This window comes from Gymnodraco acuticeps, unplaced genomic scaffold, assembly GCF_902827175.1.
Source record: "Gymnodraco acuticeps unplaced genomic scaffold, fGymAcu1.1, whole genome shotgun sequence".
NCBI classification, from domain to species: Eukaryota; Metazoa; Chordata; class Actinopteri; order Perciformes; family Bathydraconidae; genus Gymnodraco; species Gymnodraco acuticeps.
In genome coordinates this window covers 5,374,775-5,388,018 of record NW_022992250.1, presented here as the reverse complement: position 1 = coordinate 5,388,018, position 13,244 = coordinate 5,374,775, and the positions used below count along the sequence as shown (strand labels likewise).

The window sequence follows — 13,244 nt, the reverse complement described above, 5'->3', positions numbered from 1 at the left end:
TTGGCAGGGAGACAAGGACAGAGAGGAGGGAGGGGATGTTAATGTTGGAGGTGCTCTTTTCTTTATGTGTTTCTCAATGCTGCATTCCCCCTCTCCTGTAGACTGTGCCGGCTGTGGGGAGGAGATCAAACAGGGACAGTCCCTGCTGGCTCTGGAGAGGCAGTGGCACGTCAGCTGCTTTAAATGCCGAACGTGCGGCTGTCCGCTCACTGGAGAGTACATCAGCAAGTAGGTGGCTTGATCCCCCGTATGTACAGTCTGTACTGTAGCTAATGTTCCAGCCAATATCAAAGATTTCTCAAGTGATCCACGTTCTCTGTTTCATATCTGAAGCTTTGGGACCAATTTGCTTAAAGCAGGTGTTATAATAAACTTGGAGCACTCATAAGTCATGCAGGAAATATAGATAATTTTTTCCATCAGCAAGTTTTATTTGCAAGATAATAACCGATAATTACTGTAAACTACTTTTAACTGTAAAGGTCCCCTATTATACTGTTTTTCATCAATATATTACAGGTCTCAGATATATACAAAACATGTCTCTGAAATGTTTGGCTTGAAATACCAAACAGATCATTGCAGCATCCCATAATCCCCTCTGTTTCAAAAGGGCTGATTCTCTGTCTGTTACTTTAGATGAAAATAAGGAGCCACTCCCCACGCCCCTCTGAGAGATATTTGGTTAAAAAACACTAATGGTGCTCTAGGAGGAGATTCAGGTGATAAGGTGTGTGTGTGTGGGGGGGGGGGGTTACCTTGGTTGGTTATTGGCTAAGCCAAAAACTCGTTATGAGATAATAAAGTGTCCGAAATCTGATCCGCTCATTTTCAGAGAGGTTTTTATATGAATGGATCAGGACAAAAGTGAGGGAATCTTTTTTCCTGAAACTTTCAGAATCTCTTTGCACAGAGGGGACACATGTTGATGTATAAAAGACATGAGAAAGTGGATTTTGCACAATAGGTTCATAACATGTTCATACTTGGAAGTCACACTGAAAAATCTTTGGTTTTGCTCCAGTTTATGTACCTTGACTCGTGTATCACAAAACAATGTGTTACAGGATAGATAATAGTGGAACAGAAGGTAAAATCAAAGTGAGAACATCTTTTGTTGTCCCTGGCAGAGATGGAATCCCTTACTGTGAGAGTGACTACCACACTCAGTTTGGGATCAGGTGTGACAGCTGTAACCGTTACATCAGCGGCAGAGTTCTTGAGGTGAGTGCATTTTTCATGTGTGCATGCTAAAGATAAATGGGAACAAGATTGAGAATGAGCATATTTTGCCTCTGTGTGACAGAAAGTGTGGGTTTGTATGCAGGCATGTGTGTGTGTCGGTCTATAAAAAGCTGCGAAAAAACGCAGCTGTCCCTCTTTAAAGGAGCGAAGTGTTGACTGATGGAGAAGCAGCTTTGGAAAAACCAACAAAGCAACACTCTCCCATCTCTTCTACCCGATTAATTCCCATTTCTTATCGTGCCTCTCCCCACTCCTCATTATTTTTCTACATTTCCTATCACCACTTTGTTCTCGTTTCCTCATTTGTGTCATCTGCTCTAGCTGCTCTCTGCCTTATTTATTTCCTCTCACTTTTCCTTTCCCTTCCTTTCCTTCTCCTTCAGGCTGGAGGGAAGCGTTACCACCCCAGCTGTGCCCGGTGTGCTCGCTGTCACACGATGTTCTTGGAAGGAGCGGAAATGTACATCACAGGTGAGGGAGGAGAGGAGAGCCATGAAATTGTACTAAATGGAATAAAATATATGTCAAATCTATAGAATTGATTATAAGCTTTGTGAATAGGTGGCTCTAGAAAAGAGTTTCAACATATAGCTAACAGGCATAATATGGACTTGTAGCATCTATTAAATCCGCTGAGCCCTGCAAGTATACAGAGGTGTGTGTGTGTGTGTGTGTGAGACTGGTCGGTGTGTGGTTGATACAGTTAGATATGAAGGGCCGTGTAGGCCAAAATTCAAACTCACCTAGCACACACACTACTGAAAACATCTGGCCTTGCACACACACTACTGAAATACTCTCACATTCACTACTGAACACCTCTCACACACACACTACTGAAAACATCTGGCCTTGCACACATACTCAGTGGCGTTTCTAGGTGTACAAAACTGGGGGGGGGCAGAAAAAGGTCGGGGGAGAGAGAGAGAGAGAGAGAGGGGGGGGACAGAGAGAGGGAGGAGAGAGAGAGGGGGGAGAGAGAGAGGGGGGGAGGAGAGAGAGAGAGAGGGGGAGTGTCAAATTACATACTGAAGACCACAGGAGCAACACTGTGAGCGCATACATTTACGTACACAGCGTGGGGATGTCATAGTAATGCACCTTCATACATGGAGTAAAGGTCACCATCACAAAGTAATTCTTAACAATAACAACAACCGTAATGCTTTAGCATTAAAACACCATAGACTGTAAATATAAGGAAAACACAGACACTCATCATCGAGGTCACAATATCAATCGATCCAGCAGAGGCAAAACACAGAAGATCAACAAAATATATGACATAAATGAACTTACCAAAGCTGAAGGCTCACTTGAAAAGAAAAGCGGCACGGCGGTCCTTCCTCTGACAGAATGTGTCTATCATTTTGGGGATGAAGTCCTGTAGTTGCTGGATCAACTGGCTTTCAATTGAAAGCATGGCCAATGCGTTAAGTCGCGGCTGTCCCATGGTGTTGCGAGTGAAAGTCTTTATCCTTTTGAGGGTGGAAAAGTTCCTCTCTGACTCGGATGTCGTCATCGGAGTTGTCACTATTATTTTGACCAAAATAACAGTCTCAGCAAACGTTTCCTCCAAGTTGTTCTCGTGAATGGATTTCAACAGAGACAGGGCAGTGTTTCCAGTGTGAAGCTCACTGTGGCGGTAGAGCGTGGTCAGCTCAGACTTCAACTTCTCCTTGTTTCCCAACGCAGGCCACAGTTTCACGGCGCAGTCAAGCTCAGGTGTAGGAAATGACAGGACATGCTGTGGGAAGAATGAGCTGTCAACAAGCTTTGCAGCGATCAAATGGTCACTGTGAGAACCTCTGTTCCACCTGTGAGATGACTGTGTCACAAGCCTCCTTCATCACCGGCGCTGTGCTGCTGACTCGTCGGCCTGGCTCGTCTGTTCCATCATGAGCAGTGGCGGCCAATGCATCAGTTTTCTGCCTCATTTTCTGAACATTTTCCTTGAAACGGCAGAGCGCGCTGTTGATCCCAGGTGCATCGATGCTTCGTTTTTGCAGAGTGTTGTATAGAACATCCACTTCTGGCATAAGCAACGAAAAAAACTCCAGGAGCTGCATAAATGCTCGGTCCCGCAGTTTCTTTGACAGGCCGTATGCCTCACTTATGGTGACCGCATCCCATCCTGGTTGTGCGCGTATATGCTTCATACACTGAAGTAGTGCATCTCGGGTCTCCCAAACCGCGTTCACAGTTCTGCTTTTAAAGTTCAATCTCACAGCCGGTGGCCGTGGGATGCGTCTCTGTGTTGCCTCTGCAAGAGCTGCAACACGTTTTGGAGCACCGGAGAAAAAAGTGGAAAAAGCAGTTAGATCTGCAAAAAACACCTTCAGGATGCTCATCCTTGCTGAACACAGTTGCTGCAGGGTCAGGTTCAGTTGGTGGGCGTAGCAGTGAACAAACTGAGCGTTTGGGTACGTCTCCTTCATCACCGTCTGTACCCCGCGCACGTTACCGCTCATGACGGCCGCCCCGTCATAGGTCTGAGCGATTAGCTTTTCTTTCAGCTTCAGGGGTTCCAGAACAGCCTTGATGCTGTTAGAGAGACCTACACCAGTTTTGTCCTTTACTTCCACAAACTCCAAAAAACGCTCTGTAGCTGTGAGGTCAGGCATAATGTATCGCAGCACAATCACCATTTGCGATTTACAGGAGACATCGGTTGTCTCGTCGGCCTGAACGGCAACAAATGATGTGTTGTCCACTTGCTTGGCTATTTCCTCCCTGTACACATCATACATGCAGTCCAAGAGTTCATTCTGTATGGTGCTTGATGTCCCTTTGAAAACAAGCTGAGCTTCGTAGTGCCGTTGAAGCCTGGAATCGCCCTCACACATTGTCTCGAAAATTGACCTGAATATCCCTGGATTCAGAGAGTCCGCCGACTCGTTGTGGCCCCGCAGTGCTGTCTCACATTTCCCACACAGTTTAATACAGGTGATGATCCGACCAAGCACGTACCTGTTTTCTTCCACCTTCCTATTATGAGAATCAATGCCGCGTCTGTAGGCGCTGTCAATCTGAGCTGCAACATTCACCCTTCCAAGTAATCCCAATTTTACGGCATTTTCCAAATGACTGTTGCTGCTCTCATGCTTCATTGTCCTCTCCGAAAGATGCTTTAAGTCCTTGTAACCTGTCCTCGACCAAGTACCTTGATCTTCACCAAAAAGCAGGCAAGGAAAGCAAAAGAGGGAATTCTTCTGGATGCTCGCCGTTAGCCATTTCTTTTTAGCAAACCACTCAGGGTTAAACCCACGTTTAACTTTGCCCGCAGTCTGGACCATTTGGAAATCCGGTGGATGGTGGGCACCGAGGCGCTTTACCTCCAGTTTCTCTCCGAGACTAAGTGTCTCAAATGTGTGCTCCAGTAAATGGTCAACTTCATTCATTTTCTTTCAGTTTTTTACTTCTTTTAATCGCTGGTGATGTTAGCTATATGCTGCTTGTGACGTTTTGCAGCACTGCACACGTGAGTACTTACAGCCAATCAATTCTGAATTATGTGAGATGACGTATGGTGGGGATGGGAGCACTATGCCCCTACGGTCATTATTTTTTTGCCACACACATTAAATAGAAAAATACTCTGAGCATGCGCAGTGTAGTTTTTACAATCACCGTTCACTTAGACTGTGAGAGGGAGGAGCAGGATCGGGTTTTGTCCCACATGGCTCTAAACAGCTCAAAACGGCACTCTAGACACTAATTAGAAGAACACAGACTAAAACAGAAATGTACAGACGAATCAGATTATTAAACATGACCTTAAAATATATTTTATATGTTTTTTTATTTATTTTTTAGTAATCATTATTTGTAATACTTTCTTCTGACACTAGGTGGGGCTGTGCCCCACCTGCCCCTAATGACCCGCCGCCACTGCACATACTACTGAAATACTCTCACATTCACTACTGAACACCTCACACACACGCTACTGAAAATTAACGTCATACACACATTATTGAAATCCTCTCACATTCATTACTGAACACCTCGCACACACACTCCTGAAAATTAACCTCACACACTCCTGAAAAACATTTTACTGAAAGGTTCTCAGTAGGGAATGTGCATGTGTTTCACCTATGTGTGTGTGTGAGGGGATTCTTGCTGTAACGGAAGTCATTCTAATGTAACGGAAGTCATTCTAATGTAACGGAAGTAATCTGCTAGTGGTCTCTTTGCTAGCCCCGTTAGCTTCATTAGCTCCAGGCTGCTACTCGGACGTGTTTGTTGTGTTGATGCCTGGTGGAGTATTCTTCATTGAAATATCGCACTTATCTTATGGCTCTGCGGTTCAAACAGACCGTCCATGAATGCAGTTTATTCGGTAAGTGAAATTCAAGCACTTTATTTCTTACTTGTCTTTTTATTCAGCTAACAAGCGAGACGAAGCTACATCTGTGCTAACGATGCTATCCGTAGTATACAAGTTAAAACATAATAGAGAAGTGTAAAACATTAAGAAGGATTATACTGTAAAACATAAGGCTTCTCGGTGAGGTTGGTAAAATAAGGTCATGCTTGTACATTAGTTAGTTTGCTAGTTAGGTAACTGTATGCATTGTTATTGTTAATTTAAAATAGCTATGCTCGACGATGCAGACAGCTAGCGTCACATTAGTGTTGAAGAGCAGAGTATGAGATTAACCCATAGATTAAGATCTGTGTATCTGAAAAATATGAATCTCACATTTCCAGTTGGTTCCAGAAATAACGTTGACGTAGATATTGCAATATGGTTTGTTGAGCTGGAGTTCATTATTGAAGCTTACTGGTTAACGTTCATCATATTAAACGAACGAACCCAAACGTTGTTGTTTTTATTAATATTATTACCAATACTTACTTAGCATTTTATTATCATTACACTGGAGAAACCGACTTATTGTGGCAGCAGAACGTGAACATGAAACTTAATGCCTGCATTTGAGGACGAAAAATAGCTCAGTCAATGCTTTAGGGACAAGGAAATGATTTGTTTAAATATTAGATATGACGTTATGTGTGCTTCTGTGACAATGAAGCTTATTCATTGCATTACATTTGTTGAAGATGTTTGTCTTTTACCCTTACGTGTGTGTTACAAATGAATGTGAATATGGCATAGGACAAATATTTAAATTGACTGTCTCATGAAAAACGATTCTAAAATAAAAAGGACCCCAACTATACAATAATACACAATCCAACTGATAAGATACAGTAAGGGCTTTGATATCCAGCACTTTTTTTAAGGATGACAAAAAGATTATCACATGACATTTGCATGTAAAACAACCACTTTTACCACGTCTTGTACAGACAATATGTAGAGACAAATGGTAGCAATTCTCACAATGTAAAATAATAATTGCCTTAAATACATTGAAATGTGAAAGCTGATTATAGTTGTTACTTTATCTATTTAAACCAGAACGTTTCTCGATTCTTTGTACAGTAGTCTTTGTACCTTTGAGTCCATGCTGAAGTTCACTGATGTTAGGAATAGGTATGTCTCTCGTGGTCAGCATCCTCTGGTCTGTCTGCATCACCTGGAAACTTTAAACAAACATATGTATATGTAAAGTAACAATGTGTTGGTCACAGACTTGTTTTACATGCAAATGTCATGTGATAATCTTTTTGTCATCCTTAAAAAAAGTGCTGGATATCAAAGCCCTTACTGTATCTTATCAGTTGGATTGTGTATTATTGTATAGTTGGGGTCCTTTTTATTTTAGAATCGTTTTTCATGAGACAGTCAATTTAAATATTTGTCCTATGCCATATTCACATTCATTTGTAACACACACGTAAGGGTAAAAGATAAACATCTTCAACAAATGTAATGCAATGAATAAGCTTCATTGTCACAGAAGCACACATAACGTCATATCTAATATTTAAACAAATCATTTCCTTGTCCCTAAAGCATTGACTGAGCTATTTTTCGTCCTCAAATGCAGGCATTAAGTTACATGTTCACGTTCTGCTGCCACAATAAATCGGTTTCTCCAGTGTAATGATAATAAAATGCTAAGTAAGTATTGGTAATAATATTAATAAAAACAACAACGTTTGGGTTCGTTCGTTTAATATGATGAACGTTAACCAGTAAGCTTCAATAATGAACTCCAGCTCAACAAACCATATTGCAATATCTACGTCAACGTTATTTCTGGAACCAACTGGAGATCTTATAGTGAGGTTAATCTATGGGTTAATCTCATGCAGTACTTTGCTCTTCAACACTGATGTGACGGTAGCTGTCTGCATCGTCGAGCATAGCTATTTTAAATTAACAATAACAATGCATACAGTTACCTAACTAGCAAACTAACTAATGTACAAGCATGACCTTATTTGACCAACCTCACCGAGAAGCCTTATGTTTTACAGTATAATCCTTCTTAATGTTTTACACTTCTCTATTATGTTTTAACTTGTATGCTACGGATAGCATCGTTAGCACAGATGTAGCTTCGTCTCGCTTGTTAGCTGAATAAAAAGTGCTTGAATTTCACTTACCGAATAAACTGCATTCATAGACGGTCTGTTTGAACCGCAGAGCCATAAGATAAGTGCGATATTTCAATGAAGAATACTCCACCAGGCATCAACACAACAAACACGTCCGAGTTGCAGCCCGGAGCTAATGAAGCTAACGGGGCTAGCAAAGAGACCACTAGCAGATGACTTCCGTTACATTAGAATGACTTCCGTTACATTAGAATGACTTCCGTTACAGCAAGAATCCCCTCACACACACATAGGTGAAACACATCCACATTCCCTACTGAGAACCTTTCAGTAAAAATGTTTTTCAGGTGTGTGTGTGTGAGGTTAATTTTCAGTAGTGTGTGTGCGAGGTGTTCTGTAATGAATGTGAGAGGATTTCAATAGTGTGTGTATGACGTTAATTTTCAGTAGTGAATGTGAGAGGATTTCAATAGTGTGTGTGTGTGAGGCTTAATTTTCAGTAGTGTGTGTGTGAGGTGTTCAGTAGTGAATGTGAGAGTATTTCAGTAGTGTGTGTGCAAGGCCAGATGTTTTCAGTAATGTGTGTGAGGTGTTCAGTAGTGAACGTGAGAGTATTTCAGTAGTGTGTGTGCAAGGCCAGATGTTTTCAGTAGTGTGTGTGTGAGGTGAGTTTGAATTTTGGCCTACACGGCCCCTCATAGTTAGAGAGCAATAGGATACGGCCTCCTGATAAATGACTGCTTTTAACAGAGCACCGTTATATAGCTTATTGATCTCACATATAGCACTCTTGACCACACTCACTGGTAAAAACACACACTCACACAAATGCACACTCACAAGCGCCTTCTCCCTGCCCGTGTTTTCTGTGTACACACAAAGGTTGGAGTCAATTACCTCTCAACCGTAGCCTCCTCTCTGTCCATTACTCTGCTGCTGACACAATTAATCTGAATGAAACGCCTTCACCGGAGGTTTAAATGTAATCAACTAGGAGCTTCTGTTTTACAAATGAGATAATAGTAATTAAAGTTAATAAGCTCAATCATGCATTAAAACAGGTTTATATGAGGACGCTGGCAAACCCTTTTGACCGTGTGGGACAACTTGAATTTGTATGCCTTTTGCTTCATATTGCTGTGGTCCTCTGAAATGATTAATTGGCAACAGGAAGGACATTTTATAATTTCTCCTTGGTCTATGCCTGGCCTTCATTTGAACCACATATTAAACACAGTTTGAATTCATATACTTTATACTGTAGGAATCACAATGTAAATATTTAGCAGTGAGTTTAAATGTTAGCATGTCCTGATATGTTGAAGAAAGCGGCAGCATTTTCTTGCAAACATGATGTTAATGCAAATCAGCTCAACATACTGTAGGAGATATGGTTGTGTACACAGGCGACATATGCATATAAAAGCCATGCAATTATATACTGCACAAACATTCCTTCAAGATAACGGTGAAAGGGAAAAAGGAATTCAAACACACGCACACGCTTTAGCCTGGCCGAGGTGAGATTAAATGTAGAGCAACTGTACCGTAACATGTGGCGGACACACAAGTTGACATCTCCTTCTTCACCTCATTGACATTCTGCTGCTCACCCGCTCACAGCCACCAGTAAAACTAAGCATTTGCATATTGTACCGGAAGTGTGTGTGTGTGTGTGCATATTTATCTATGGCTGTAAATACCTGCAAGCGTCTTTTTTCTCTTGTGTTCCTTGTATCCGCTTAAAAGCCAGTTTTGCACAACAGTGTGTCTGCATATGAATGCATGTGTGTGTGTGTGTGTGTGTGTGTGTGTGTGTGTGTGTGTGTGTGTGTGTGTGTGTGTGTGTGTGTGTGTGTGTGTGTGTGTGTGTGTGTGTGTGTGTGTGTGTGTGTGTGTGTGTGTGTGTGTGTGTGTGTGTGTGTGTGTGTGTGTGTGTGTGTGTGTGTGTGTGTGTGTGTGTGTGTGTGTGTGTGTGTGTGTGTGTGTGTTAAGCTCTGGTGAGCTGCCCCAAGGTTACATTCACTCCTTTTGATGACTTCAGACATGTAGGAGGGCTGAGCAATCACCCTCATGAGGCCACACTCAATTACGACACACACATGCAATCAATCTCATGATGCATGTCTAGAATATGAAGTGGTGTGTGTGTGTGTGTGTGTGTGTGTGTGTTCAATGTGTGGTATGGAAAACTATTTAACAAACAAATTGGGAATGTTGATTATTTTTAAATGAATAGTCGGATGGACGTAGTAAGTTCATTAACTCCCTGAATTTCCTTCTCACTATTCAGCATTTTTCAAACATATCTTAGCTGTTACTAAACGTCATCAGTTCAGAAGACTTCCATTGTTTTTCAAATATTTTTCTATGATTTTGGTTCTAAATAAATACAAAACATTGAAAAACAATCACATCTTCCTATCTAAGAAGGTTTAACTATACGTCTTTAGTTAATTTTCTTTCAGTGACGAATAAATAATTAATAAGCTAATGGTTTAAGGCCAAGTCAGGTTTAGTCGAGCCTCTTGAGAAAAAGAGCCAGTGCTCCTGTCAATCTGATATATTTCAAGCTGTTAAAACGACAGTATTGATCCTAAAGAGAATTTATTGGGCGCTTCCAATAATTTAACAATTGTGTTTCGATTTTTTCTCGGAAGAACATTTTTATTTCTTTTTTGGCCACAGTTGACTGATCAGTGGGGCCAAACAGAATATGTCTGTTTGGGGAAATCAAATGTGTTGCCTTAAAAAGAAATGGTCCCATCTCCATGTAGTAGCTAGAGTTAATACACCTTTTCTGTTTTTCTTATTCTCTCAATAAATGCTAAAGTGAACAGACATTATGGAAGGTAAAGGAAAATGAATATATTAAAGAACAGTTTCTCATGGCGACACGATTCAGCAAAAACAAAACTCCCGCGGCTATTTGAATATCTGCTGCTTTATAACATTAGAATTTCAAATGACACAAGCACAAATGTCGGTACCACTTTACAATAAGGCTAACCTTATAAAGGGTTTACGAATAGTTTGTAATTAAGTTATTAATCATGTTGTGAACACTTTATAAATCATTAATGAGCTTTTATAAGACATGAGATAAACAGGGCAACTGTGACCGGTTGCTTTGCCAAATAGTGAGCCCACATTTATCTGTACTGCTAAACCTTATTATAAATGGTAGTAACTCATTAATAAATGGTGATTTGTTTACACTTCAAGGATCAAGGTTCTTTATTTGTCATACGAACATAGCGTAGTTATGTCTATGAAAATCTTAGGTCACAGGCTTCTCCAACAGTGCAACACAATAATACAGATAAACAGAAAAATATAGGGCAAGTAAATATTAAAAAGTAAATACAAAAAGAAAAATCAATAAGGCTCCCTTTTGGCAGTTATAAATGTTAGTAACTCGTAAATAAATGGTCATAAGAGATGCCAAGAAACATCAAGATGGAAGGGGGGGAATCAACTCAGTGAACAACAGATACCAAGGATGCTGGCTGATGAAGAAGACAAAGTAAGCTAAGTAGCCAATATAAGGCTTAGTCATCTTGCCAAATAGTGCACCTTTGTTGATGTATGAAAACTGTTAGAACTGGTTTATAAATGGTTCTTAATGATTTTATAAAGTGTTTAGAACCTAATTAATAACCTAATTATAAACTCTTTATGAATCCTTTATAAGGGTAGTCTTATTGTAAAGTGGTACCCAAATTTCAATATCACTTCCCTAGATCTCTCTGACTGCCTTCATTCACTCTTTTGAGTATCACCAGTCAACATAAAGAGGCTTGTTTTGTTCCCTGATAAACCCCATTTTGGTTAAAGTCGAGAAAAGAGTAGAAATAAAGATCTGCCCAAACACACCTACTGTAAGGCTTTGCTCCTAATTGAAAAGACAGAGAAGTAGGTTTCATTTTAGTTATCATTTTGTGACAAATTTCCGGCAGCTAATTCTCCCAGAAGTGTAGCGCCATTGTTTTGGATTGAATCCCTTTCCCTCTGCAGCATTTAGATTCTCCTCAGCCGGGAGATAAAGGACCCCGAGTCCAAGGCCATACATCTGTTAGGCAGCAGGGTTGAGGAGAGTGGGTGGGACGGGGGTGCACTGAATCACCACGCATGGTTTCTGTCTACAGTATTGATTTTGTGTGTGAGAGTGTGTGGTTGTTGCCTGTGTGTCTGTGCGTGGTTGTGTGTGTGTGTGCAGTTCAGATTAATGGTGTAGATAGTGTAGTTGTATATTAGAGTCATGATCATCTAACGGAGTCCATTCGGTAACTGCGTTGCCTAAAGGCCTGAGAAAATTATTGTGTGTGTGTGTGTACAGAGCGGATGTATTACTGTCATTATTACCATCCACATGCATCACATCCTGACATAGTGGTTTGTTGTTATGAAAACGATGTCAAAGCCTCCATTCATTCACAATTCATCCTTTTTGTCTACAGTCAAGTTGCTTTTCTCCATTCAAAAGTATGTTAAGCATGACTTTTAAAGCACATTGATGCCAAAGAAGTGGATATGTTTAGCATGAATGCAAGGAGAATATGGAATAGATGTGCAATATGGCCCGATTGATGAGATAATAAAAAAGTGAGATGGCTAACTCGTTAGATACTTCTATTGGCATTCATTGTCTGTGTAGAGCAGTGTTTCTCAAACTTTTTCATACCAAGGACCACTTAACCAATAAAAAAACACTCGCGGACCACCTAACTCCACAAATATCCAAAAACACATCGTTTTTTACAAATCACCTGAAAATGATACAAACAAGTGGCCACATGTGTGATGAAGGTGTTTATCTGGGCTATATCATGCAATCGAAACTGAAACTTAAGCTCGCTCCATTGCGGAGATATTCCCGCGAGAGTGCGGAAAACTTAAATGTATTTATTTATTTCAAATGTGAAATTTTACCAATATACTCACGGACCACCAGTGGTCCGCGGACCACACTTTAAGAAGCACTGGTGTAGAGGAAACTTCTGTGTAGCTATGCAGTGGGAGTCACCGACTCAGGAAGGAGACACGGGAAGAGCAGTAGCTTTGATGTCAAACACATGATGGTTTATTTGGAGTTACGGCCGGAGGATTCACATCACAAGTCCAAGAGTCAGAGGTTCTGACTTCACGGTAGAGTTGCCACGTCAATTCTGGAGAGCCTCTCTCTTGCCAGCCCATCGCCGTTTCGCAGAGAGTAAACAACATATTTGAGAAGATAGCCTAAACAGTGTGGGAACACTGAGCTACTTGCGTCGGACACTTATGACCTCGAAGATTTCACCTTGGAGTCCACAAATACAGAGAAGGAAGTGTCCCAGTGTACCCACAACACAGACCATCTGTGACCCAGTATTGACCGGTCACAGAATGGGAACAATAACATTATTGGCTAAGCAGCCTGTGTCCTTAAAGAAGGTAAACAGACATCAAGGTTTGTCCTGTATGTTACAAATTGGCGTCTATGATAATTATTTCCATAACAGTCCTCTCTTTTTATCATTTAT

The 13,244-nt window shown here is 41.0% G+C and overlaps 1 protein-coding gene across 4 annotated transcripts in view; it reads left to right on the top strand.

Annotated features, from left to right (window-relative positions):
• The window catches only part of LOC117540229 (actin-binding LIM protein 3-like), a 63,524-nt gene that overhangs the window by 26,019 nt on the left and 24,261 nt on the right, over nucleotides 1-13,244 (top strand). For all 4 annotated transcript variants that reach the window (XM_034206812.1, XM_034206811.1, XM_034206810.1 and 1 more), the window contains exons 5-7: nucleotides 102-228; nucleotides 1,131-1,224; nucleotides 1,629-1,716. In XM_034206812.1, coding sequence (XP_034062703.1) covers nucleotides 102-228; nucleotides 1,131-1,224; nucleotides 1,629-1,716 — 309 coding nt within the window. The remainder of the gene's footprint in view (nucleotides 1-101; nucleotides 229-1,130; nucleotides 1,225-1,628; nucleotides 1,717-13,244) is intronic.